This window comes from Micromys minutus (assembly GCF_963924665.1).
Source record: "Micromys minutus genome assembly, chromosome: 12".
In the NCBI taxonomy this organism is placed as follows: domain Eukaryota; kingdom Metazoa; phylum Chordata; class Mammalia; order Rodentia; family Muridae; genus Micromys; species Micromys minutus.
The window spans coordinates 19781488-19806878 of record NC_137981.1 but is presented as its reverse complement, the minus strand read 5'-3'; the positions used below and the strand labels follow the sequence as shown (position 1 = coordinate 19806878).

The 25391-nt window shown below is 42.2% G+C and overlaps 1 protein-coding gene and 1 pseudogene across 2 annotated transcripts; both read right to left on the bottom strand.

The window, feature by feature from the left end:
* Positions 1-6389: 6389 nt before the first annotated feature.
* DYDC2 (DPY30 domain containing 2) lies at positions 6390-9437 on the bottom strand (the record flags this gene model as incomplete). Its single annotated transcript, XM_080926990.1, has 3 exons — positions 6390-6530; positions 8886-9005; positions 9291-9437. The coding sequence occupies 3 exons, from the start codon at positions 9435-9437 to the stop codon at positions 6390-6392; spliced, it is 408 nt and encodes a 135-aa protein (XP_080783116.1).
* Positions 9438-19249: 9812 nt separating this feature from the next.
* LOC308427960 (high mobility group protein B1-like) lies at positions 19250-19888 on the bottom strand (annotated as a pseudogene). The gene has a single exon. The product of its transcript is annotated as a high mobility group protein B1-like (transcript).
* Positions 19889-25391: the final 5503 nt, after the last annotated feature.

Genomic DNA, 25391 nt, shown 5'->3' with positions numbered 1-25391 from the left:
TTGGCTGTCTTGGAACTTGCTCTGTAGATCATGCTGGTCTTGAACTCACATAAGTCTCCCTGCTTTTTACCTCCGAGGTGCTTCACTAAAGGTGTGCAGCTCCACTGTTGAGTCCTAAAGACTTACATGTTAACTGTGCCTAAGGATGTGTGAGGCTGTGCACGTGCATGTGGAAGCCAGAAGAGAATGTTGAAACTCTGGAAACTAGGGCTACACCTGATATGGATGCTGGGAACTGAACTTGGGTCCTCTGTAAGAGCAACAGATACTGTTACCCACTGAGCCATCTCTAGAAGCCCTTCTTTTGATATATTCTTATCCATATACTTGTCTGTTAAAATTTTTAATCTTGAAAGCTGAGGATCTAGCTCAATCAGCAGTGGGCTGGCCTAGCATGTACAAGGCCATGAGTTCAATACTCAGAACCAGAAAGAAAAATATTTCAAACCGGGCCTGATGCTGCAGGCCTGTAATCCAGACAACTCGGATGAGGTAGGAGGAGCACAAAGTTTACCTTTGTGCCTTTGTCGGTGGTCAACTCACTATGCCTATGTGGGGTTTTCTGGGCTCTTTATTATGCTCCAATGACTTACTTTTCTACTCTTTCACTAAGATCATCTTAATCACAGTAGCTTTACTGTAAGACTTGACTTTGGACAGCTGATATCTTCACAGCATTGAGCCTTCCTATCCATGAAACAGAACATTCCTTTCATTTTAGTTCTTTGATTTTAATCATTGGATCCCTGAATTTTTCTTCATAAATATTGTGTGTGTGTGTGTGTGTCTCAATCATTGGTGTAGGAACAAAGAGCAAAGAACAGAAGATTCTCCCTCCCTCTCCCTCTCCCTCCTTCCCTGTCCCTTTCCCTCTTCTCTCTCTCCCCCCTTCTCTCTCTCTCTCTCTCTCTCTCTCTCTCTCTCTCTCTCTCTCTCTCTCTCTCTCTGTTTGATTTATACCTAAGTATTTTTGAGGATGCCAATTTAAATATCATGGTGCTTTTTAGTTGTTTGTTTGTTTGCTTGCTTGTTTTTGAGACAGGATTTCTCTGTGTAGCCCTGGTTGTTCTGGAATTCACTTTGTAGACCAAAATGGCCTTAAACTTTGAGATCCATGTGCTTCTCTTTCTCAAGTACTGAGATTAAAGGTGTGTGCCACCACTGTCCAGCCTGGCCTTAAGTATTATGTGTTAATTTTGATTTTGTGTTAATTGCTGGCACTTAGGAATATGACAGCCTGTGCTGACCTTGCAGCCTGCAACTATCTGCAACCTACTTATCAGTTTCAAGAATTGTTTGTTCTTTGTTCCTTGTTCCTACATCAGCAGTTGGGACATCATGAAGAAAAACCATTTGAATTCATCCTTCCTACTGGTGTACTTTTCTGTTCTTTATTTGAAACAAGTCTCTCATATAAATACCACAGGCTGACAAATCACACAACTGAACTCTTGGACAGGGTCTATGTAGGTCAGGCTGGCTGGGAACTCACTTTATAACTCAGGCTGGCTTATAACTCATAACCCTTCTCCCTCAGCTTCTCAAGCACTGGAGTTACAGATGTACTTCAGTTTTACTATCTTGTCTTGCTGTATTAGCTATGATTGTGCAATGACATTGACAAGGTATGGTGAGAAGAAATATCATTACCTTGTTCATGATCTTAATAGAAAAACTACCATGTTTAACCATTAGCATTAGCTAAGCCAGTTGTGAAGCACTTTTGAGCGTGAGGCCCAGCCTGAACTATATAGATAAACTCTGTGAAAACACATGCAACTCACCCCCCCACACCAAAACCCTCCGTGACATCTTTTTATTATTATTATTGAAAGTAGAGGCAAGGGGAAGGGAATCATTTGGAGTTGGGGAATAAAAATGGGGTAATAGGAGGTGAATACAGTCAAAATATATTATGAAAATGTCATAATGAAATCCATTCTTGGAATAATTAGCATATGCTAACAAAATTTTTAAAAGGTCTCTGCATATCATTTCAAGTAACTCAAGACTTTAGTCTACAGAGGAGTACTGTGTGCTAGTTGATAGATATTTGGAAACATTACAAAATGAAAAGGTTATATTATGATCTCTAAGCCAGGGAATGTTTAGGTGATAGTTTTAACTTGGACACTTGGTTAATAAATAGTATGGGTTTGAAAAGTTAGTGATTATACTAGAAGCTCACAAGGTATGAGCACTTCTCAGTGAAAGACTTGCACTTCACAGTGGAAATTTATCTCTATTGACCTCAGACCAGGCTCTCCTCATTGTTTCCCAAGCAGCCCGAGCTGAGCGAGCTCCCAGTTTTCCCCAGTGTACGTATCTATTTCTTCTTTGTGAGTGGTTTTCCCAGGGTTCTCCACTGGTCCAATCTCCATCCATCCATCCATCCATCCTTCAGTCCTCTGGGTCACCAGTGATCATCGCTTAGTGAAGGCCCCTCCAGTGCATGCACCTCATTGACTCTGGAAACTGAATTCCTCATGTGCTATTTTACACTTGGTATAACCCTTTGTTTTCTGAAAAGCTTTTTGTTTAGTGCAGAGCTCCGAGATGGCCTTGGGGTTCTTACTCTTTGGTGTATGTCTGTGTTTAGTGTGTGTGTGTGTGTGTGTGTGTGTGTGTGTGTGTGTGTGTGTGTGTGTGTAGAGCTGATAAACAACATAGGATATCAGGGCCATGACTGAACTATAATCAATTGACTTTGGGTCCATTAAAAGTGAAATTGCCAGTGCGCTAGGGATGTAACTCGGTTGGTTGGCTTGTTTAGTATGCATGAGGCCTTAGGTTTGATTCCCCAACACTACAGAAACTGGTTATAGGTCTACAATCTAAGTTGTGAAAAGGTGGAAGCAAGAGTAAAAGAGTATATCGCACAGTGAGTTCAATTCCATCCTGGGATATATTGGATTCTATCTCAAACAGGAAAACATAAGTGTGAGAAGGGGGACCTCCAGTCTCTAGTAAAGATTCTTGCCACAGACAACACTATGGTTCAACCTCAAGACTTCATAAGCTGCTTGGTCCTATGACCCAAGAAACTAAGCTGATATGTAGTAGTGTTTGTTGCTCAGTGAGAGAAAATAAATATACCTAGTCTTCTATATTAAGATGGAAGACCTGTTCTAACTCCTGGATGTCCCAACATATGCCTGGTTCTTAGTCCTAGTGGTTGGACATACCTGCTAGGCCTTGAATGCTAGTTTCACAGGCAGCCTACTAATGGAAGGGGTCTTAGTTAGGTTCTCTATTGCTGTGATGAAACACTATGACCAAAGCAACTTTGGGGGAAAAGAGTTTATTTAGCATACATGTCCATATTACTGTTCATCACTGAAGGAAGTCAAGGCAGGGTAGGACAGGACTGTTAAGTAGAGAAGGAACCTAAGTGCTGGAGATGGTGCAGAGGGAATAGAGAGGTGCTGTTTACTGGTTTGATCACCCTGCTTTCTTTTAGAACCCAGGACCACCAGCCCCAGAATGGTGCTACCCACCATGAACTAAGTCTTCCCCACTAATCACTAATTCAAAAAACACCTTACAGCTGGATGTTATGGAGTCATTTTCTCAATTAAGGTTCCTTCCTTTCACATAACTGTAGCTTGGGTCAAGACATCACAAAACTATCAAGCACAGAAGGCATAGCTTGAAAATAATCACTTTAAAGAATAATCATAAGACCATTCTAACTCAAAGTTCACTTTGCACTACCACCCAAGCAGTACCATTTTGTTTGATTTTGCTTCCATCAGCATTAATGGTAAAACTAAAAAGCAAAATGTAATGTTTTTCTAAGATAATCTCCACTTGCAAGGTTAGAAACCATACAAACAGTGGTTAATGGAAATGAGTACTTTGAAGTAGAGCATATATATAGGATTTGAAGCTATTTGCAAAAAGATGCCACTCTGACTAGAATTCCATTATGCAATTCCAAAGTTAAAATTATCGAAGAATGGGACTGTGAGATGATTTAGCTTCCCAAGACAACATGACAACCCAAGTTCCATCCCCAGAACCCATGTGGTTCTCCTGAAAGTTGTCCTCTGACATCTACATGTGTGCTGTAGTATATGCACCCACACACATGCATCCAAGTACACACACACACACACACACACACACACACACACACACACACACCATATACATATATATGTAAGGGATGGGATGCCACGGTTCCCACGAGTGGAGCAGAGCTAGTAGGGCATGGGCCTCTATGAGTGTTGACAGATGCTAGGTGTAAGGCTTGTTTGTATGTTTTACTTTATGTTCCTCCTTCATGGGAATGTTTCTTCAGGAAAGGTTAACGACTCTATGACAATCAGAGACAGCAGGAGTCCATGAGGTGAGAGTGTGTTTAATGCCCTTAGCAAAATGGAAAACACTGTGACCTTCAAGGCAGGCCTTAAGGCTGTGGGAAAGAACACTGGAAACATGAGTTCAAGAATGTATAATTACTCAACTGTGCAAAATGTAAGGATGCAGTATGAATCATATGAGTGCTTTCATGAACCTAATAAAACAGAGGCAGCTGCACTATGAGCTAGCTTGTCAGAAAGATAAAGATAAGGAAGGAGATAAAAAGATTTGGGGAGTGGTGATTGCAGGGCAAGATCCCACCCAGCTGAGTTTATTGTTTGTGCTGACAAAAGCAGGCAGATTCCTGAATTCAAGATTATCCTGGGACAGGCCCAGGTATGATAGGAATGACAATGTCAGCACGAGATCCCAGCCAGATTGCTTACAAAGGCAGGAAGATCTCTGAATTCATTTGCCATGTTTAAAAAAAAAAAAAAAGTACCTGTTCTCTTTTTCTAATAATTAGTGGCTAAGGTAATAAAATGTTGATTCATGGAATAATCAAAAGGGAACCTGGAGTGGACAACTGAATTGATAATGTAAATAGAAGATGGGGCTTTGGTCTGCTAGAGCTGAGTTATCTGGATGAGCTGTCTGGAGATCTCCAGAGAGAACTGTCTTGAGCAGAACACAAGGCTGGGAGCTTGAACTCATGAATTGACATCAAGCCATTCTTTTCATTGCTCCCAAATACCCCTTCCTCAGGACTCTCAGTCAAGCCAAGGCTGGTCTTTGGCTTGTAATTATATTATCTCTCTCTCTCTCTTTTCTCTCTCTCTCTTCCTCCCCACCCCCACTATGGTCCTGGGGCCCACTTCAGATGAATAGAAAAATTGCCTCCTGATCTAGAATCTTACAGAAAACTCAGGCCTGGGCTTGAGTCTTTGGCTGTTTTGGGGTTAGGAGAGCAGTATCCCAGGGATGCTGTCTTTTGTGGAGTTCCCATGCTTGTCTCTTTCACAGGTACCATACACTCAGCACATCACATTTTTCTTCTGTCTTATACTGAGGGAAAAAAATACCTCTATCCACTCCTGGGATGCAGTCTAAAAACACAGCAATCGTCTTGGACAACCCTTATTTTCAGTCTCTTTATCCTGTCAGCAAATGAATCCCCTTCAGTTTCCTTCTTAATTATTTCTCACATCCACTAGGCAACATACTTCATGATTGAATGCTTCTATTCTATGCATTCCATATCAGGGGAGAATATTGATCAGCTTTAAGAAGAAAGGAAATTCTGATCCATGTTAAGTATGAGTGAACCCCGAGGATGTAGTATGCCAAATAAAAGCTTAAATCCTATCTACTAGAACACCAAGGATAGCTACAGAATGCTAATGAAATCACACATACACATGCACACACACACACACACACACACACACACACACATGTACCATACACATGCACTCCCCCTCCCTCACTACTATATGATTCCAATCGTATGAGATACTTGAAATAGTCAAAACAACCTAGACAAAGTTGATGAGTGTTTCTAGGGTGGGTGGGGGGGAATAGAGTTATTATATAATGGGACAGAGTTTCAGCTTTACAAGGTACATAAATAGTTTGAATGTTGGCTGATAGGGGGAGTTGTAGAATATGGGTGTGTTAATGTCACTGAACTATAAATTTTATGTCATGAGTTTTATCATAATAAGAAAATGGAAACATTGTTTTAAAGTGCTTACATGGAGTGAAGAGAACATCTGTTATTTGTGCCACTGGCTGCATTCAGGACACAGGCAAGGATTACCAGAGCCCTGACTGCAAAGCACAGCCAAAGTTGAGAGGAGTGCAGGAGAAGGGGTGCGCTCTCACACTGTCATGTCAGGAGATAAAGGCCTCACTGGTTTGATGACTTATTGTCTTTAATTCTTACTCAGAGTTCACTTTTCTCTAATAGCTCATTCAAAACTTCACGTGATCAAAGGTAGTTAAGGATAGCAGACCTAAGAATCTCTATACCCCGCCTTCTTAGAGGAGCACTCTTCTTGCAGGCCTTTTTTTTTTTTTTTTTTTTATGAGGGAATAGCCCGTTGAGGCATCTTAGAAATCACACTGGAGCTGCCTGGTCGAGATTCCTGAGTCTTCTCCTCAAGGGGTCCCGTGTCCTGCGGGGCTGGGGTCTTGTCTGAGGAAAGAGCTGTTGAGGGCAGTTCCTAAAGAGAAAACACAAAGGAAAGAGGTGCCTGTAAAGGTTAAAAATGAAAATAGCAAGCGTATAGAACTGTTATTTTTATGCTGGACACCGACAAAGAACAAAGCTAAAATCAATCTCCAAAGAATCATGAAATCAGTCTCACTGGGATCAAAGTGGTGTACCAGGGAGCCAACAGCCTGCAGGGATAAAACCTAACACAATATACTCTGGACTCCCTGCAAAACGTCAGCTGCATGAACATAGAAATTACTAGACAGAAGAGGAAGGAGGCAAACACGAGTTATTAACTTCAGTACATCACAGATGATAGGGATAACAGACAGGGACTTAGTCAGTCAATATTCTCAAAATTATCAGGGAGAAACACAGACATAATAAATGAAAATTAAGGAGGACAGTCAAGAAAATGGAGATAGAGGAACTCTAGAGTGGAAAACATATCTGCACTTTTTTAAAAAATCATAGAGGATTTTGGAGGGATCGTTCAACCAATAGATAAGTTCAAGCAAGAGGCCCTGAGTTTGATCTCCAAAATGAAGCAAAAATCAAAACAACAAAACAAAACAAAAATCAGGAATGGGGGCATGTGCTTATAATTCCAATGCTGGGAAAAACAGAACAGGCAGATCCCCGGGGGATCTTGAAACTTCCACATGTAGGCATGCATGCATAGCTACTCACACACAAAAGAAAACGGTTATCATAGAAATACCTAAATAGAATTCTAGCCCTGGGAGGGAAAAAGGCTTAACCTCGACAGCAAATCAATAGAAATAATTCAACCTGCAGTTGAAAAAAAAAAAAAGATGCTGAGAATAAGCGGCTTGATTGTTGTGATGCTCAGCCTAAAATGGAAGGACCATCGTTACCACTTCCTCAGTAATGCAGCAGAAAAGAAGGAGGTGCAGGGGAGTCCTGTCTTACCTTCTTATTTCTTTCTATTCACAAGAAAACAGTGTTGGAAAATGGTTTGCATGGACAGCAAGAAGTGAGAAATTTGCTTAATGTGCCTCCCCCCTTCCTTCTCAGTTGTTCAAAGAACGGACCCTGGAGGGCGCATTTTCTCTTATGTATGCCCAAACGTGGTCAACTACCAAGTTCCAGTTTGAAACCTACATGAGAGTTACACAAAAATATATTGCAATACATTCACTCAAATTCATAGCTACCTTGGAGTTGTACATGGATTGGACTCTTCTGATTGTCAAAAGTACTATCAAACTAATTTTCTGATAGGTATGGAAGCATGTAGCTGTTAGCACAATGAGTTCCTGTAAAAGCTCTCTCTCTCTCCCTCTCCTCTTCTCCCTTTCCCACTCCCTCCCCCTCCTTTCATTCTAGTGAATTGCCCCTAGCACTTGTACATACTAGCCAGCTCTCTAACACCGAAAGACAGTTTCAGCTCTTCTTTAAGATTTTTCTTTGTCAGGCTGGCCTTCCAACCCAGGCTTCCAAATTTAGTGTATCTTCTTTTAATTTATTGACAAGACATGAAAGCCTTACAAATAAACCTACTGATTATAAGAGCTTATTAGACTACTGAGTATCTTAGCATCAAATGTAAACAAGCTTAGTGTCCTCTAATTTGGCTTTGGGAACTAGCAAAGCTGGTGAACGTCAAGGACCACACTCAGGATACTGAGAGCATATTATTAAGACATCTTGTGTGGTGTGAGTCTCAATATTACAGTTGAGTGAGTTCTCTAACCAGGAACTGTGTAAAATGCCACAACTTTGAGGAGTTTGTAGAAAAGACTGTGGGACACTAAAGTTCTGATTATCAATCTGAAGGAGCCAGAGTTGCTTTCAAGTGTGTGGAGTTGGTAACTAATGTCTGTATTACATCACAGAGGGCACTGATGCTTGACACATAAGTAGTCATAATCCAAAGGTAAGATGCTAAGAATACTATATCAATTATATTAATTGAGAATTACATTAGTTCCTGAAAACCTTGAAATAGGGCTCTAAGGAACTTGAAAGAAAAAAAATATTTTAAATCTGAAGATTTCTTTTTGAATCTGAAATTCTTTTCTTTTAATCTGAAGTTACTTTTTTTAAAATCTGAAGTTACCTTTTTAAAATCTGAAGTTCTTAAAGTCAGCTATATTAATGACATTTTCTGAAATCTAAAATAAATGTGCCTTTTTACATTTATTCTCTTTTTCTATTTTAAGGATTTTGTGGACAAGATGTCAACGAGACTCACTTATTATGCCTAATGTGTGGCTTTGAGGGACAGACGGGCCCAGGGTAGCTTCAGTATGCTTTGGCCTGTGCTAGGCACCTTGAGGATTTCCTACAAACCCTGGCTGATAGAGGCTGAGCTGAATTTTTTGTTCCTCCTTCCTACCTGGTGACACTTTTCACACTTCTGCTGAATCTGATAGCCTTCTTCTTTCAGCATTTCTGTCTTCGCTTCCTCAGAGTTTCTGTCATCTGCTTCCTTAAGCTGTTGCTCCTCTTGCCTTTTCTGAGGTAATATGACAGGGACAAATCAGGTCATACCCCTTTGAAAGGATCTTTTCCTCATCTGACATAGGCCAAGGCTGACTGAACTTCCTATTGCAAACATTAACTAGCCAGTAGCTGCACCATCCCCGTAGTTCTCATACTTCAGAGATAGCTGGGACAAAGCAATCCTCAGAAGATAAATGATCCCGAAACTCTCCATGCCAGCTCAGGACTCTGACTTGTATTTCAAGTTGTTCTGAGCAAGCTGCGCCCCACCCCCAGGTAGGCCCAGTAAGCAACACACCTTTTCTTCGGCTTTAGTTATACTCCTATAATGGTAAAGCCAGTGAGCCAGGTACTCTATCGGGTCACTGGGCCGCACTCTTGCCACCTCTGCCAGTGCCTGGGTCAGGCTGTTTCCAAAGCACTTCTTCAGGTAGTCAGTTTCCATGCTGGGGGACCTGGGAAACACCAAAGCAGATACTCCATTTTACAAACACAATCTAAGTTTTAAAGTAGATCCATTCTAACAAGTTAGGTTTGCTCCAGAAAAAAAATCAGAAATATTTCTGGATCACACTTAGTGTTAGCTTTCCATTACTGTGACAAGACGCTTGATCTCATCAACTAAAGAAAGGGCACACTTTAGGAAAAGGATGGAAAGGAAGAAGGAAAGAGGAAGGGAAAAACATACACGCCCTACCCCTCCCTTACCACACACACACACACACACACACACACACACACACACACACATACACACACACACAGCAAGAAAGTCCTCTCCAGCCCAATGACCTCTCTTTCACTAGGCTTCCCATCTTAAGGACTCTGCCATTTCCCAGTATTGCCACATCCACAAACAAGCCTTTAGCATGTGACTATTTGGGAGATCTTTAAGATCTGAATCACAACATTCTGCTCCTGGCTCCCAAAGGTGAGCACTTACCTTACAATGAAAGATATACTCAGTATATCGTCAACAGTCTCTGGAGTCTTTTGTTGTTTTGTTTGTTTTTGTTGAATTTTTGAGACAGGGTTTCTTTGTGTTAGCCTTGGTTGTCCTGGAACTCACGCAGTAGACCAGGCTAGCCCCAGTCTCAGAGATCTGCCTACCTCTGCCCCCCGAGTGCTTGAGCTAAACGTGTTTGCTACCACCACCATCACACTTGGAGGTTTATTTCCTGGGACAGGTTTTTAGTGTGGCCCAAGCTGGCCTTGAACTTGCCATCCTCTTTCCTCAGCCTTCTAAGTAATGGGACTATGGCATGTGCAACTGTGCCTGATACTGAAGTCTTTAATAGTCCCAGCACTGTTCAAAATGCCAAGTCCTAAATCTCCTCTGACACTCAGGGGAAACTCTACAATATGAGCCTCCATGGCGGTCAAAACAATGGGGTGAGGTCGGTACTTGTCTGCAATCCTGGCCCTGGGGGGGAGCTGCGGCAAGAGGACCAAGAATTAGAGGAAGTACAAAAGCTTCTCAGTCCAGTGGGCAGTGGATAATACCTGGTGCAAGAGCTGAGAGTGCTTAACCTTAAATGGGACACATGTTATCAACCTCCATCCCAAAGTTCAAGGAAGATCCGAGAAGGGGGATAGAAAGAATGTAAGGAGGGTAGGAGCAGTGCTGTGAATGCTGTCCTCATGGTATGACACGGCATGATCTCACCGCAGCTATAGACACCTGGACAAGATCAGATCAGCACAGCCGATCAACAGTTCAATAGGCAGCAGTGCTAATTAGACTCAGCGTCGAGTTTCTAATCAGTGAGAGGAGAGAAGAGGCAAGAGGGCGATGTTGGAGGTAAATGTGAGGAGTTGGAGGAGGAATTTGGGCTGCATGTGACCAAAATGCATTGATTAGACGCTTGAAATGGTCAATGAACAAATAAGTGATATTTTGTTTAAAAAAGAATTTGAAGCCAAAGTGAACAACTTTAGTGAGACCCTGTCTCAAAAAAAGAAAAAAAATCAAAAGAGCAAGCTATCAATACTTACTTCTAACAAACAATGGAGGTCAATCCTGATGGCAAGGACCTAAATTTCTAGTTATTTAGGGGCCCAGTGCAAAATAATCAACAGCTCAAAGCCTTCCTAGGTGCAGGTCAACTTCAAGTCCTTTGGCATCTTAGTAAGATCCTGTTTCAAAATGAAACATTCTCAGAGGTATGATCCAGAGGTAGAGCACTTGGCTAGCATACACAATGTTCCGGTTTCATTCTCAATACTACAAGAGGAGGAGGAGAAAGAGGGAGAAGAGATAGAGAAAACTATACAGAGAAAACATTCTACTAAAGCGCAAAGCAGGGAAAGGAGAGATCTGAGCACCGCAAGACCGAAGCCCAGAAGGACAAACCTTAATCCTGAAACTCCCTGTCTATTAGCATAGTCGCATTATAAGAGCAGTTGTGCTGGACAGACGCTTGGTTATGCCAGCCTGGCTGCAGTTCATGTGGACTTTCTATGGGGCTAACTCTGCTGTCCATATTTTTGGCATCTCTACCTTTCTGGGTCCTCCTCAGGAGCTTTGGCTTCCCCCTCACAGCCTCAGATATTGCCCTCTCTGGAGTCACCTGCAGGGATTCTCTCTCATCACACACTGCCTGGTCTTCCAGGACCTCTTTTGAGTTTTCATGACCCTACAGCCCATCCATTCTGTCTGCCTGAAAGAACAATATAAGATGGACAAAAACCACGACCTGTTAACAGCCTGAGCTGCAGCCGGGTCCACCTGGATCAGAACTGCAGATGCTTTGGAATGCCTAGATGGCTAAATACCGGGAGACGAGTCCCAAGAAAGTGATTCCTTGGGCATCTCTGTGCTTCCAGAATCAAACTCCATGACTTTGTCAACCAGGCTTTAAAATCTGTGATAGATTGGGCACTGTTGGCTCTTGAGATGCCCTCAAGGGATCCTTTCAATTGTGCCGATGTGAGGTACCTAACCACTTCTTTTTCTTTGGGCTGAGGGTGGGGGACAGCTGAGACAGGGTCTATGTAGAAAAGCTGGCCTCAAATTCAATGATCCACTTGCCTCAGCCTCCCTAAGCCCTGAATGCTGCGAGTAAAGGCACGTCCACCACATTCAGGATGTGACTTCCTTGACAATTACCTCCTGCTTGGCTGTGACTGTAAAGATTCTCCTCCTCTGTTGTAGACTTGGTTTATTGATTATATTATGTTAACTGGGTTCCCAAATTATTTGGGAATTTCCACATCTGGTGTGTGTGTGTGAGAGAGAGAGAGAGACTCTGAGGGTCCCTGCCTACAGCTTGTTCTAATAGGTAAATAGAGTTGCCTGTGGCCAATGGCTGAGCAGGGGGACAGAGTCCGGACTTTAGATTTTCTGGGCAAGGGAATCATGGGAAGAAGAAGAATTGAGATTGCCATGCCAGGCAAGGAATTGGATGCAGGCTCTAGAACTACGAAAGACAGAGAATCAGCCATATAAGGGCCAGGGAAGAGCAACCCCAGGGGCCCCTCTCCACTGGGTCTGGGTAGCAAAGATAAAATATAGATTTTTAGTAAGTAAAGATAAAGTATAGATTTTTAGGAGTATTGGAGGGGAGGCATTAGCTACATGGAAGTTTGAGAGTGGCCCAACCATTGAGCTGTTTAAGGCATATTAAAATAAAAGGCTGCGTGCGTGCGTGCGCACGAGTGCGTCTTTCATTCCAGAGTCCAGAGCATTTTGGCAAGTGGCGAGGAGCTTGCTCCACAGCCTCTGGCAGGACGATTTGAGTAGCATTAGCAATTAAAGCAATACTCCTTCAACTGCAAGTTTTTCAAATCCTCCTTCCTTACCTTTCAGTCTCATATCTCATGATAAATGTGGCAGCCAGCAGTACTTTACCTGAACGTTGTACTATCTAGAAACTTCTGCCCCGTTAGTCCTACATTCAAACCCAGTCTCCTGTAGAATCTCAGTGCATGAACAGACACAGACAAAAACTTTGCCAGAATACAACACGAAGGGTCTCTAGTCCAGTTTTCAATTGAACGCTCCTCTCTATCTGAAATCTCGGGAGCCTGTCTATTGGCGCCACATTGTCTTCATATTCTTATTGCTAGATCCAAAGGAAACTCCATGTCCCCAAATTCCAAAAGGCAGATGGGACAAATAGCTACCCAAGGTTTCTGTTAACATACCAAAGCTGGCCCCCAGCCTCCCTCAGCATCACAAGCACCTGTTACACATGTCAGCTCCTCCCCTACCTGAACTCCCTCAGCTCACAGGTTTCCTCCCCCGTCCTAGGTACTCATTCTTCTGATAACTCTGCTTTTGCAGCTGTGTGCTCTCTCTGTCTCCTGCCTCCCTCCTCGCTCATGTTATTATTCATCACCGTCTCTCTTTTTTTTCCTCAGTCTTTCTTCCCCCGTCTCTCTCTATCCCCACCTCTCTCCTTTTCTTATCTCTCTGCTCCTCCTTCTCCCATGGCCAGATCCAGTCCACTGGCCATGTTCAGCCTCCTTCTTCCTCTCTCTGCTCTGGACTCTCTCTCCCATCTACAATAAGCCCCTCCCCTTAACCACATCATCAGTCAGTCATATCGTCAGTTTATGTACCTATTGATACTCTGGTCTTCCAAGCCCTTGGCAGAACGGCCTATCAAGTTCTGCTTATAGCTTTGTAGGCCAGCTTCCGAAATTTTCAAATTCCAAAGATTTCTGAAGAACATTAGTAAGTCATCAAAGCAATGAGCCTGACTTCTTCGTGGCAATTTTCTGTATTAGTAAACATTCTCTTCCTATCACAGAATGGCGTCGATAATCAACTAAGAAGGCAAGCTCTACTTTTGCCCAAGGCTTCGTATGTTTCAGGTCACAGTCACTTATCTTCATTGATTTGGGGCCAGTGAGAAGCAGAGAAAGCCTCAGGGTACAGAGCACCACATGAGAACAAAGCTGCTCGCCCCAGGAAAGTGAGGAGAGAGAGAATAAGGTGTCAGAATCCTGCAGTTCTCTTTCAGGGCATGCCCTGCTGATGCACCTTCCTTCAGTAGACCCTACCCATTAAAGATTCCATCAGCCTCCTACAATGACGTGTACAAACTGACAACATGGCTGCTCCATGGTATGGTGAAGGGAAGGCTCTTATGGTAGACATGAGAGAGAACAGCCAGAGGTGTCCAGAAATGTCAAGAGCAGAGGGTTGGGGGAGGGACAGAGAAAGAAGTACACTGAACATGGCCAGTAGACTGGACCTAGCCAGGAAGGAAACAGGAGCAAGGCATGGGAGGGGAGGACACAATGGGGCAGGAAATTCAAGTTAGCAGGGTGATAAAGAGAATGAGTATGGGGAGGAAAGCCCATGATGGAGGGACTTTAGGGTAGGAGAGACGGTAAGAAGACCTTGGATGCTAGCATGAACTTTGGAACAGGTACTTGTGATGCTGAGGAGCCTATTGGCCAGTTTGCACTTTGGGATGCTAATAGGCACCAGATTCTGCCAGTGATAAGAAAAAATACTTCTTTTGGTAAAGATGAATTGGCTCTGGTTTCACAAGTTCCTGAGGCATGCTGGCTCTTATCAGCCTCCAGAAATCCTTCTATAGTTCAAGTAGAGCCCATCTCAGGATACTTGGACTGCCTTTTGGAGTTCGAGGAACTATAACATTTGGAGCTAACACTACAGACTGGCAACCAAGACTTTAGTGTGTGGATTTGGGAGTCATTAAAGATCCAAATCATAACATTACCTTTCTTAGAAGATCCAAGCAAATTGCACTTGCCAATAGCTGTTACATTCAGGCAGACTTCTTTCTTATGGCTTTTCAGCTGGAATGTGTCAGACCAGGAGTCCCACTGGTCATCATTCTTGATGGTTTGAGAGGATCTGGCTCATTATTAGTCAAGGGTAGTGAGAGCTTTTAACCAACCCACACCTATTTACTCTTAAGTACAAAGAAAATAAAGTTCTGGAGAGAAACTCTGGCTATACAGCAAGCTGTGCTATTGTGAGGTTGGAAGCTTGTCTATGACATAGGGCAACATAAGCTCATTTACTTTACAGTGAGAGAGAAGGAAGAAAATGGTAGGCCAGGGAACCCTTTGCTGATACACCATCCCACAGCATCGCTTTAGGGGGAGCTGATGATCCTCAATTCCTAATAGGTGTCAGGAGTGGCAGATAATGTGGTCTGAGACAGAAGTTTCAGTGACTCACAGCAGAGCCACAGCAGCACAGACACCTGCACCAGACGGACCACGTCTGGTGTTGCCACTTACAGCTGTGTGAGCTTCAGCAAGTTGCTTGGTGTCTCAGAGTCTTGGTGCCCTTTAGAAAACGGAAGTAACAGAACATTTCATCCTAAAACAAAAGAATACACCTTCTTCTCAGCACCTCATGGCACCTTTTCCAAAATTGATCATATAGTCAGTCACAAAACAAGCCTCAATAGATATAAGAAGATTGAAATACTCCCATGCATTCTATCAGATCACCATGGACTAAGGTTGGTCTTTAATAACAACAAAGACAACAAAAAGCCCATATACACATGGAAGCTGGAAAACAAGCTACTCAACGATAGCATAGTCAAAGAAGAAATAAAGAAAGAAATTAAGGTTTTTCTAGAATTTAATGAAAATGAAAGGACAACATACCCAAACCTATGGGATGCAATGAAAGCAGTACTAAGAGGAAAACTCATAGCTCTGAGTGCCTCCAAAAAGACACTGGAGAGAGCATACACTAGCAACTTGACAGCACAAAACAAGCAGATACACCCAAAAGTAGACGGAAGGAAATAACCAAACTCAGAGCAGAAATTAACCAAGTAGAAACAAAAAGAACCATTCAAAGACTCAACAAAACCAGGAGCTGGTTCTTTTAGAAAATTAACAAGATTGATAACCCCTTAGCCAGAATAACTAGAGGGCAAAGAGGAGTATCCAAATTAACAAAACAGGAAATGAAAAGGGAGACATAACTAAAATTGAGGACATCATCAGATCCTACTACAAAAACCTATACTCAACAAAACTGGAAAATCTGGAGGAAATGGATAAATTTCTAGATAGATGCCAGATACCAAAGTTAAATCAGGAACAGATAAACCATCTAAACAATCCCATAACACCTAAAGAAATAGAAGCAGTCATCAAAAGCCTCCCAACCAAAAAAAGCCCAGGACCAGATGGGTTCAGCGCAGAATTCTATCAGACATTTATTGACAACCTAATACCAACTATTCCACAAAATAGACTCAGATGGAACACTACCCAACTCATTTTTCGAGGCCACAATAACTTTTATTCCTAAACCACACAAAGACCCTACAAGAAAAGAGAACTTCAGACCAATCTCCTTTAAGATCATTGATACAAAAATACTCAATAAAATTCTTGTAAACCAAATGCAAGAACACATCAAAATGATCATTCACTATGATCAAGTAGGCTTCATCCCTGGGATGCAGGGATGGTTTAATATAAAGAAATCCATCAACGTAATCCACCATATAAACAAACTCAAAGAACAAAATCACATGATCATCTCACTAGATGCTGAGAAAGCATTTGACAAAATTCAACACCACTTCATGTTAAACATCTTGGAAAGAGTAGGAATCCAAGGCCCATACCTAAACATAATAAAAGCAATATACAGCAAACAAATAGCCAACATCAGACTTAACGGTGAGAAACTTGAAACAATCCCACTAAAATCAGGGACTAGACAAGCTGCCCACTCTCCTCCTACCTATTCAACATGGTAGTGGAAGTCATGGCTGGAGCAATTAGACAGCAAAAGGAAATCAAAGGGATACAAATTGGAAAGAAAGAAGTAAAAGTATCACTATTTGCAGATGACATGATAGTATACTTAAGTGACCCAAAAATTCCACCAGAGAACTTCTACAGCTGATAAACAGGTTCAGCAAAGTGGCTGTATAAATATGTAACTCAAGCAAATCAGTAGCCTTCTTCTACTCAAAGAACAAACATGCTGAGAAAGAAATTAGGGAAAAGACACCCTTCACTATAGTTACAAATGATATGAAATACCTTGGTGTGACTCTAACTAAGCAAGTGAAGAACCTGTATGACAAGAACTTCAAATCTCTAAAGAAGGAAATTGAAGAAGATCTCAGAAGATGGAAAGATCTCCCATGCTCATGGATTGGAAGGATCAACATTGTAAAAATGGCCATCTTACCAAAAGCAATCTAAAGATTCAATGCAATCCCCATCAAAATTCCAACTCAATTCTTCATAGAGTTGAAAAGAGCAATTTGCAAATTCATCTGGAATAACAAAAAACCTATAATATCAAAATCTATCCTCAACAACAAGAAAACATATGTGGGAATCACCATCCCTGACCTCAAGCTATATTACAAGGCAATTGTGTTTAAAAAAACGCATGGTACTGGCACAGAGATAGGCAGGTAGATCAATGGAACAGAATAGAAGATCCAGAGATGAACTCTCACACATATGGTCACTTGATTTTTGACAAGAGAGCTGAAAAAATTCAATTGAAAAAGAACAGCCTCTTCAACAAATGATGTTGGTTCAACTGGCAATCAGCATGCAGAAGAATGAAAATAGACCCTTTTTTATCTCCTTGTACAAAGTTCAAGTGCAAGGGGATCAAAGATCTCCACATAAAACCAGGTACACTTAAACTATTAGAAGAGAAAGTGGGGAAAACCTTAAAACACATAGGCACAGGGGAAATTTTCCTGAACAGAACACCAATGGCTTGTGCTCTAAGATCAAGGATCAATAAATGGGACTTAATGAGATTGCAAAGTTTCTGTAAGGCTAAAAACACTGTCAAGAAAACAAAATGGCAGCCAACAGATTGGGAAAAGATCTTTACAAATCCCACATCTGATAGAGTTCTAATATCCAATATATACAAAGAACTCAAAAAGTTAGACTCCAGAGAATCAAACAATCCTATTTAAAAATGGGGCACAGAGCTAAACAAAGAACTCTCAATTGAGGAATGTTGAATAGCTGAGAAGCATTTAAGGAAGTGCTCAACATCCCTAGTCATCATGGAAATGCAAATCAAAACAACCCTGAGATTCCACCTCACACCAGTCAGAATGGCTAAGATCAAAAACTCAGATGACAGCAGATGCTGGCAAGAATTCAGAGAAAGAGAAACATTCCCCCACTGTTGGTGGGGTTGTAAACTGATACAACCACTCTGGAAATCAGTTTGGCGATTTCTCAGAAAATTGGACATAGTCTTACCTAAAGACCCAGTTATTCCACTTCTGGGCATATACCCCAAAACTGCTCCAACATACAATAAGGACACATGTTCAACCATGTTCATAGCAGCCTTATTTATAATAGCCAGAAGCTGGAAAGAACCCAGATGTCCTTCAGTAGATGAATGGATACAAAAACTTGGTATATTTACACAATGGAGTATTACTCAGCTATTAGAAACAATGACTTTATGAAATTCCTAGGAAAATGAATGTATCTAGAGGATATCATCCTGAGTGAGGTACCAAACACAAAAGAACAGACATAATATGCAGTCACTGATAATTGGATACTAGCCCCAGAAAGCTCTGAATACTGAAGAAACAACTCAGAACATATGAAGCTCTAAAAAAGAAAGGCCAAAAAGTCGAAACCTCAGTCCTTCTTAGAAAAAAAAAAGTGTATAGCACCCACTCAGAGTGGGGAACACCTAGACCTTAAATCATTAATAACTCAAAAGCTAAGAAGATAGCCTTGTGGCAATTTTTTGGTATTTTTTTAATAAAAAAAATTTTATTTACTTAGAAGCATTCAGAATGTCAACAAAACAGCCGCAAATTTTTTTTTCTTTTTGCAATTACAGAGTGGTATTCAGTTAACAGAAAAATTATCTTCTTATAAGCTGCATCAGAGACAACTGAAGATGAAAAAAAAAAAAAACCCAAAATAAAACCAAAAGAAAAAAAAAAACCAGAAAAAAACAAAAAACAAAAAAAACCCAAACTACTGTCCCCATATATAACTAATTTGTGCTGTGCACCAACAAGAACCTGCTTTAAATTTCCATGCCAATTTACAACCCCCAGACTGTACCAGGCAAGGTTTGTGGCTATTGAAATTACCACCAGGACAGGGCTATCTAAAGACACATTTGGTAGTGTGTTAACTATACAAAAAAAGACACTGTACAGTTTAAAAACAAATCTTACACAGCCTTACATTTCAATTTTTTTCTTTAAAAGGAGTGAGTTGTGTACAGGGGGGTTAAATGCTTTATAGACAAGAAAAAAATTCGCTAGAACCAACTTATTCATCATCATCTTCTTCATCTTTGTCTTCCTCTTCTTCCTCCTCTTCCTCATCCTCTTCATCCTCCTCATCATCTTCCCCTTCCTTCTTTTCCTTGCTCTTTTCAGCCTTGACCACCCCCTTTTTCGTTGCATCAGGTTTTCCTTTAGCTCTGTAGGCAGCAATATCCTTCTCGTACTTCTTCAACTTGGCGGCCTTCTTCTCATAGGGCTGCTTGTCATCCGTGGCAGTGTTGTTCCTCATCTCCCCTAGTTTCTTTGCGACATCACCAATGGATAAGCCAGGATGCTCACCTTTGATTTTGGGGGGGTACAAAGAACAGAACAAGAAGAAGGCCGAAAGAGGCCTCTTGGGTGCATTAGGGTCCTTGAACTTCTTTTTGGTCTCCCCTTTTGGGGGGATGTAGGTTTTCATTTCTCTTTCATAACGAGCCTTGTCAGCCTTTGCCATATCTTCAAATTTCCCCTTTTCTTTAGCAGACATGGGCTTCCACCGCTCTGAGCACTTCTTGGAGAACTCTCAGAAGTTGACAGAAGCATCCGGGTGCTTCTTCTTGTGCTCCTCCCGGCAGGTTTGCACAAAGAATGCATATGAGGACATCTTGCCTCTTGGCTTCTTAGGATCTTCTTTGCCCATGTTTAGTTGATTTTTCTCAGAGGCACAGAGTCGCCCAGTGCCCGTCTAGCTCTCGCTTGCCCCGGCGCTGTCTCTATCAATTTTTGGTATTTAAAAATCATTGTTTAATTTATACGCACCAAAAAACCTTGACTATTTCCATGTTACATTTTGTTTTACATGTACTTTATGCTTGTAGTAACTAGTAAGATTTTAATGCATACTATCAAACCTTTAAAAAAAAGTCAAGAATTGACAAAAATATATTCATATAGTTTTGTGCCAAAATGCTTTCAAAAATCTGTACATGTATCTCTCTTTAAAAAAAATAAAGTTGTAAGGAAAAAAAGAAAACAGAAGTAACATACATACCTCATAATGTGGAGGGCACAAACTGAGCTACTAATCACACGGAAGGCACTGAGCCTGGCACACAGCAAGAATGTAAGAAAAATGAGCTATTTTGGACAAGATTTTGTCAACATTTTCTCCCAGCACCTAGCCACTATAGTCCCAGTTTTTCAGCTGAGTAATGAACAATTGGAGATTGATATAGAAAATATAAACACATTCTATCCCTCTCCAATATCAGAGTCTAGAAACCCAAACATTTCAGAAGCAGTGAATGCTGTGAGCACTTTGTTTTAATGAGACAGAGTTTACACTATGCCCAGACTAGCCTGCAACTCCCTAGGTAGCCTAGGCTAGCCTGCAACTCCCTAGTAGCCTAGGGTGGTTAAACTTGTGCTTCTTCTTGCCTATTTCTTACCTGTGGTAGATGAGAGGTGTGCTCCACTAGACCCAGCTTCAAAGGGGAATTAAATATCATTCATTAATTAAGAAATCATAGATCTTTAAAGAAAAGTTTGGTTCTAGGGTTGGGGCAAAATAATATAACCAGCCAGAGACAATCTATTACGCCAGGAAATAAGGAGACTCTATGTATGTAGACACAGGAGCCATCTTGAAGGCTTGCTCCAATACTTCATTTTTGCTTCCAAAGGTGCCCATACTCTCAAACCTGGAACTTGTGAATGTTACTTTATGTGATAGAGGAAGCTTTGCAGACTTGATTAAGGATCTTGAAATAGGGAGTATATTATACAAGCAGGGTGTCTTAGTCACTTTTCTATTGATGTGAAGAGATACCATGATCAAGACAATTTATAAAAGAAAGCATTTGATTTGAAGTTTTACAGTTTTAGAGGGTGAGTCTTGGGATGGGAGCATGGCAGCAGGCAGGAAGGCATAGGGCTGGAGCAGTTTTTAGAAGCTTGTATCTTATTTGCAAGGTGGAGGCAGGGGCAGACAGACTGAGTCTGCTGTGGGCTTTTGAAATCTCAAAGTCCACCCCCAGTGACACACCTCTTCCAACAAGGCATCTCCTAAGCCTTTCCAAAACAGTTGCAGCAACTGCCAACCAAGCTTTCAAATCTGTGAGCCTATACAGATGAATCTCACTGAAAGCACCACCCAGGCATAGCTGTGGTTGCCAGAGTTGTCAGTAAGACCAGACGTGGGACACGGCATAGTGACAAAACACATGAAAAGAAGCAGCACAAGAGCCAAGATCATGTGCAAACATAGCTTCTAGAAGTCAGAAGACAGGAAATGGAACACACAGAGGGTTAGCCCCGGATACATTTGTATTTAAAGCCAAAGTTTGAGATAGGTATGCAGGCTAGGGGGTTGGGGCAAGTCATCCTCTATTTGTGCCAGAATGTGGATAAACAGTCTTCCACATCTTTGCTGCTCTATGTGATCTGATGGTGAATTGTTGGTGGGCTTGGTGGAGTGCAACTTCCAACATTTCAGACTCAATACAAGTGTGCCTTGACAAAATTCCCTACACAACCCCCGGCTACTGACCCCCTCTCCTTATAGAACCCCAGCACAGAGTCCTCTGCATTCCCAGAACATCTTTCCATGCCTAGGTTCCTGAGTGGCTGCTACACTGCTTAAATGTGACAAGCCCTGGCACTTGTCACACTCTAAGTACAGAGCGAATATGTCAGCGCTCTGATGTTAAGGGTGGGTGGATAAAGGAAGGGCTCACACTTGGTGGACCCATCATTCCCTTTTTGCATTTATAAAAGCCTCTACCACTGAGCAATGCCATGCCCATGGTTTGCTTTTTGTTGCTCTGATAAACACCAAGACCTAAAAGCAAATTGGGGGAGAAAAGGATTTGTCTGATTTACAGATTACAGTCAGTCTGTCATCAAGGGAAGCCAAGCCAGGAACTCAATGCAAGAGGATGAAACAGTCACCATGAATGGAATGCTGCTTACTGGCTTGCTTTCCCTGGCTGACTCAGACACCTGTCTTACACAGCCCAAGCCCACCTTCTCAGGGATGGGCACCGCCCATAGTGGGCATATGCCCATAATTAGCAATCAAGAAAATGCCCGCAAGTCAATCTGATGGAGGCAATTCTTCATTTGAGATTTCCTCCTTCCAGGTATATCTAGGTTTGTGTCACGTTACAAAAACTAACCAAGCACATCAGGAGAAAGTGCATACTAAGGCGTGGTGGAGAGTTCCTGAAGAAGCTTGCATTTGTGTTAATTCGCCCTGAAAAGTGTGGAGTCTTAAAATTACCAAGCCATCAAACCTGCCTTTTTAATCCCCAGGGATCAAAAACGTCTCCCCCGACTTTCAGAGATCTGCTGGTTCACAGGACTCCTATCTAAGGGTCCCCGTGCCTGACAGGTTTCAAGGCTCTGTCCCCCTGTTTTCTACAGTGCTTCCTCTCCATAAATCCAGTTCTCCCATCTGCGTGGCCCATTTCCTACAGTGCGCATTCCTGGCTCCGTCCTGAGTGCGCCCGCCCTCCCTCTGTTGCCAGGCAACAGGACGCAACTCACTGGCAGGTGGCCAGAACGTGCATCAGTTGCGTGCACCAAGGAGGCTGGACCGTTTTTCTTTCGAACCGGTGCTCTGGTGTCTCTGCAGAAGCAGTTTTCAAATTTTCACCTTTCGAGTCAAGTAGGTCTCACCTTGAGGTCAAGGGAGAGTTAGTTCCTTGTAGGAGCCTGTGGAGGATCAGGATTTCTCCTCCCTCCTCTCTTCCGGCTGGGCCTCTTTCTCTTCCTCCTCCTTTCCCCGCCCCCTAGCCACCCAATAGGAAACAAACCTAAGTGTCTAGGTTGGTAGCTACCTGATTGAAATTTATTTTTAGACAAACGGGTTACTTTCTGGCACAAATGTACTGTAAGACAATTATTCATTGTTTCTCAGAAATTCAGGTTGAATTAGGTCGGCCGTAGTTGCAGGTGCCAAATCCAGCACCTTTCCCAGACCCTGGCAGAGGACCTTCTTCAGTGGCAGCTGCTCCAATATGGAGGCAGGAGTTTGTGTGGGAAGGGACTTTCTTCTGTGGAGCTGGATGAATACTGGTGTTTGTTGGGAAATAACATTTCTTAGTACAGAAGAGAAGGCTCTTAGTTTCTTCACATGACCAGGAAATGGATGTTACAGAAATGACAGAAGGATCTCATGAAAGCCCCACTGAGAATTCTAAGCACCTGCCCCAAACCCCAGACAGACCCTGGCCAACTTCTAGATCAGAGATATCCCGCCCCCCGCCCCGCAACGACCACTGTCCCTTTCCCAGGTTCTATGTTTTTGGAGCAGCAGAAAGAGTGTCTTTCATGTTTTATGTAGCCGAACTTCAAATGACATCGGATACACCCATGTGGTGATTTTATCTCTACAGGAATTTTCACTGAAGAAGCACCGTGGACACACAGCCATATTTTTCTCTATGTGTTCAGGACACCAGCACAAACCTAGTTGGAAAGCAGCTTATCTGTGCTAGCTCCAGTCTTTCTCAGGGCGACACTTACACATACACGTTACACATACACGTGTATATTACTTTGGTAGCAGAAGCGATTTCTCTATCACCCTTTCCTCCTGCATCCCTTATCATGACTCACCAGGAAACCACTCCCTAATTTAAAGAGCATCTCCATTCCCTTATACTGTTGCCGAATTCCATGGTATTGTATATAATTGACCCTCTACCTGTACATTCAGATGGCATTTTCAGTCTGACTGACATATATGTACAATACAATCCAATGTGCTATACATCATAATGTGCAGATACCATCTTCCCATGTTACTACAGTCTTGAGTCTGCACCTCTGAGATGAGAGTTGAGAACTGCAATGGAGAACGTATTCTGATATTTTAATCTCATTGGGTCACAATTCTGGCCTTGGGTGGAATCATTTGTTTGGTCTGTTATTGTCCATCTGTGAATCCTATATGAGGTAAATAGAAATAGTCAACCCCCCAAAAACTCATGTATCTGGGAAACAGCTGGGAGTGCACACATACTTGCTTACTTACCATGAAGAGACAGAGGTGCACACACACACACACACACACACACACACACAACAAACATGCAAGCACACACGTATTCACATTCTCTTATACATTTCTTAGGCAGCATGACAAGGGTTGTAGGAGCTACTTGAAGTAGGAGAAAGTCCCTTGTACTTCTTGACAAAACTCTCGGGCCACAAATGATCTGTGGCTTAAAGGCAGAGGTATGTTCCAAGAGTAGAGAAAGGAGAGGATTATTGAGACAGGAAAGTACAGAGTATGGTGTGCCAGATATACCGAATGCCAGATCTTCAGTGGAGAGATCAGATATCAGCTATTCAGTGGAGTAAGAGCCCAAGGATATATGATGACAGGGAAGTGCTTGAGGTGAGCCTAAAGGAAAGTTGTGGTGTTTGACTATACTTGATCCACACCAGGGAGTGGCACTTTTAGGAGGTGTGGCCTTGTTGGAAGAACTGTGTTACTGTAGGAGTGGACTTTGAGAACTTCCCCCTAGCTGCCTGAGGATGCCAGTCTTCTCCTTGGAAGCCTTCAGATTAAGATGTAGAACTCTCAGTTCCTCCCTTGTAATGTCTGCCTGGGAGCTTCCATGTTCCTGCCATGATTAAAACAGACTGAACCTCTGAAAATGTACACCAACCCCAGCCAAATACTGTCCTTTATAAGAGTTGCCTTGGTCATGGTGTCTGTTCACAGCAATAGAAACCCTGACTAATACAGAGGTTTATGGACAGATTTTGAGTAACCTCATGTTGTTTATTGGAATTTGAGTTGATATTCTCTGGCTTTGACAATACATGATTTTAAATAAGAGATGGACAATTAGTGTTTTATTGACATGATTAGGAGAAGCATCTTAGAGTCTCTAGAATTAAGGTTCTGAGGTCAAGAAGTGAGTACAAACCCTACATTAATCTGCCATCCAAGTGCTCACGGCTGTTCAGGTAAGTTCTCTGAGTCTGTCTCCTTATCTACCAGTTGCCTTGGATGTTGTTGGCATAAGCTGGTACCAGCATTACATGGCACAATGCTATTAATAATGCTAGTGTCTAATTCTGGTTTTAGGGCTAAGCTTGAGAGCCTTTGGAATGCAGAAGCTAATTTAGCTATGACTACTGCTGAGTTCTTTTGTAGACAATTTGAAGTTTCCTGAGGCCACCTTGCT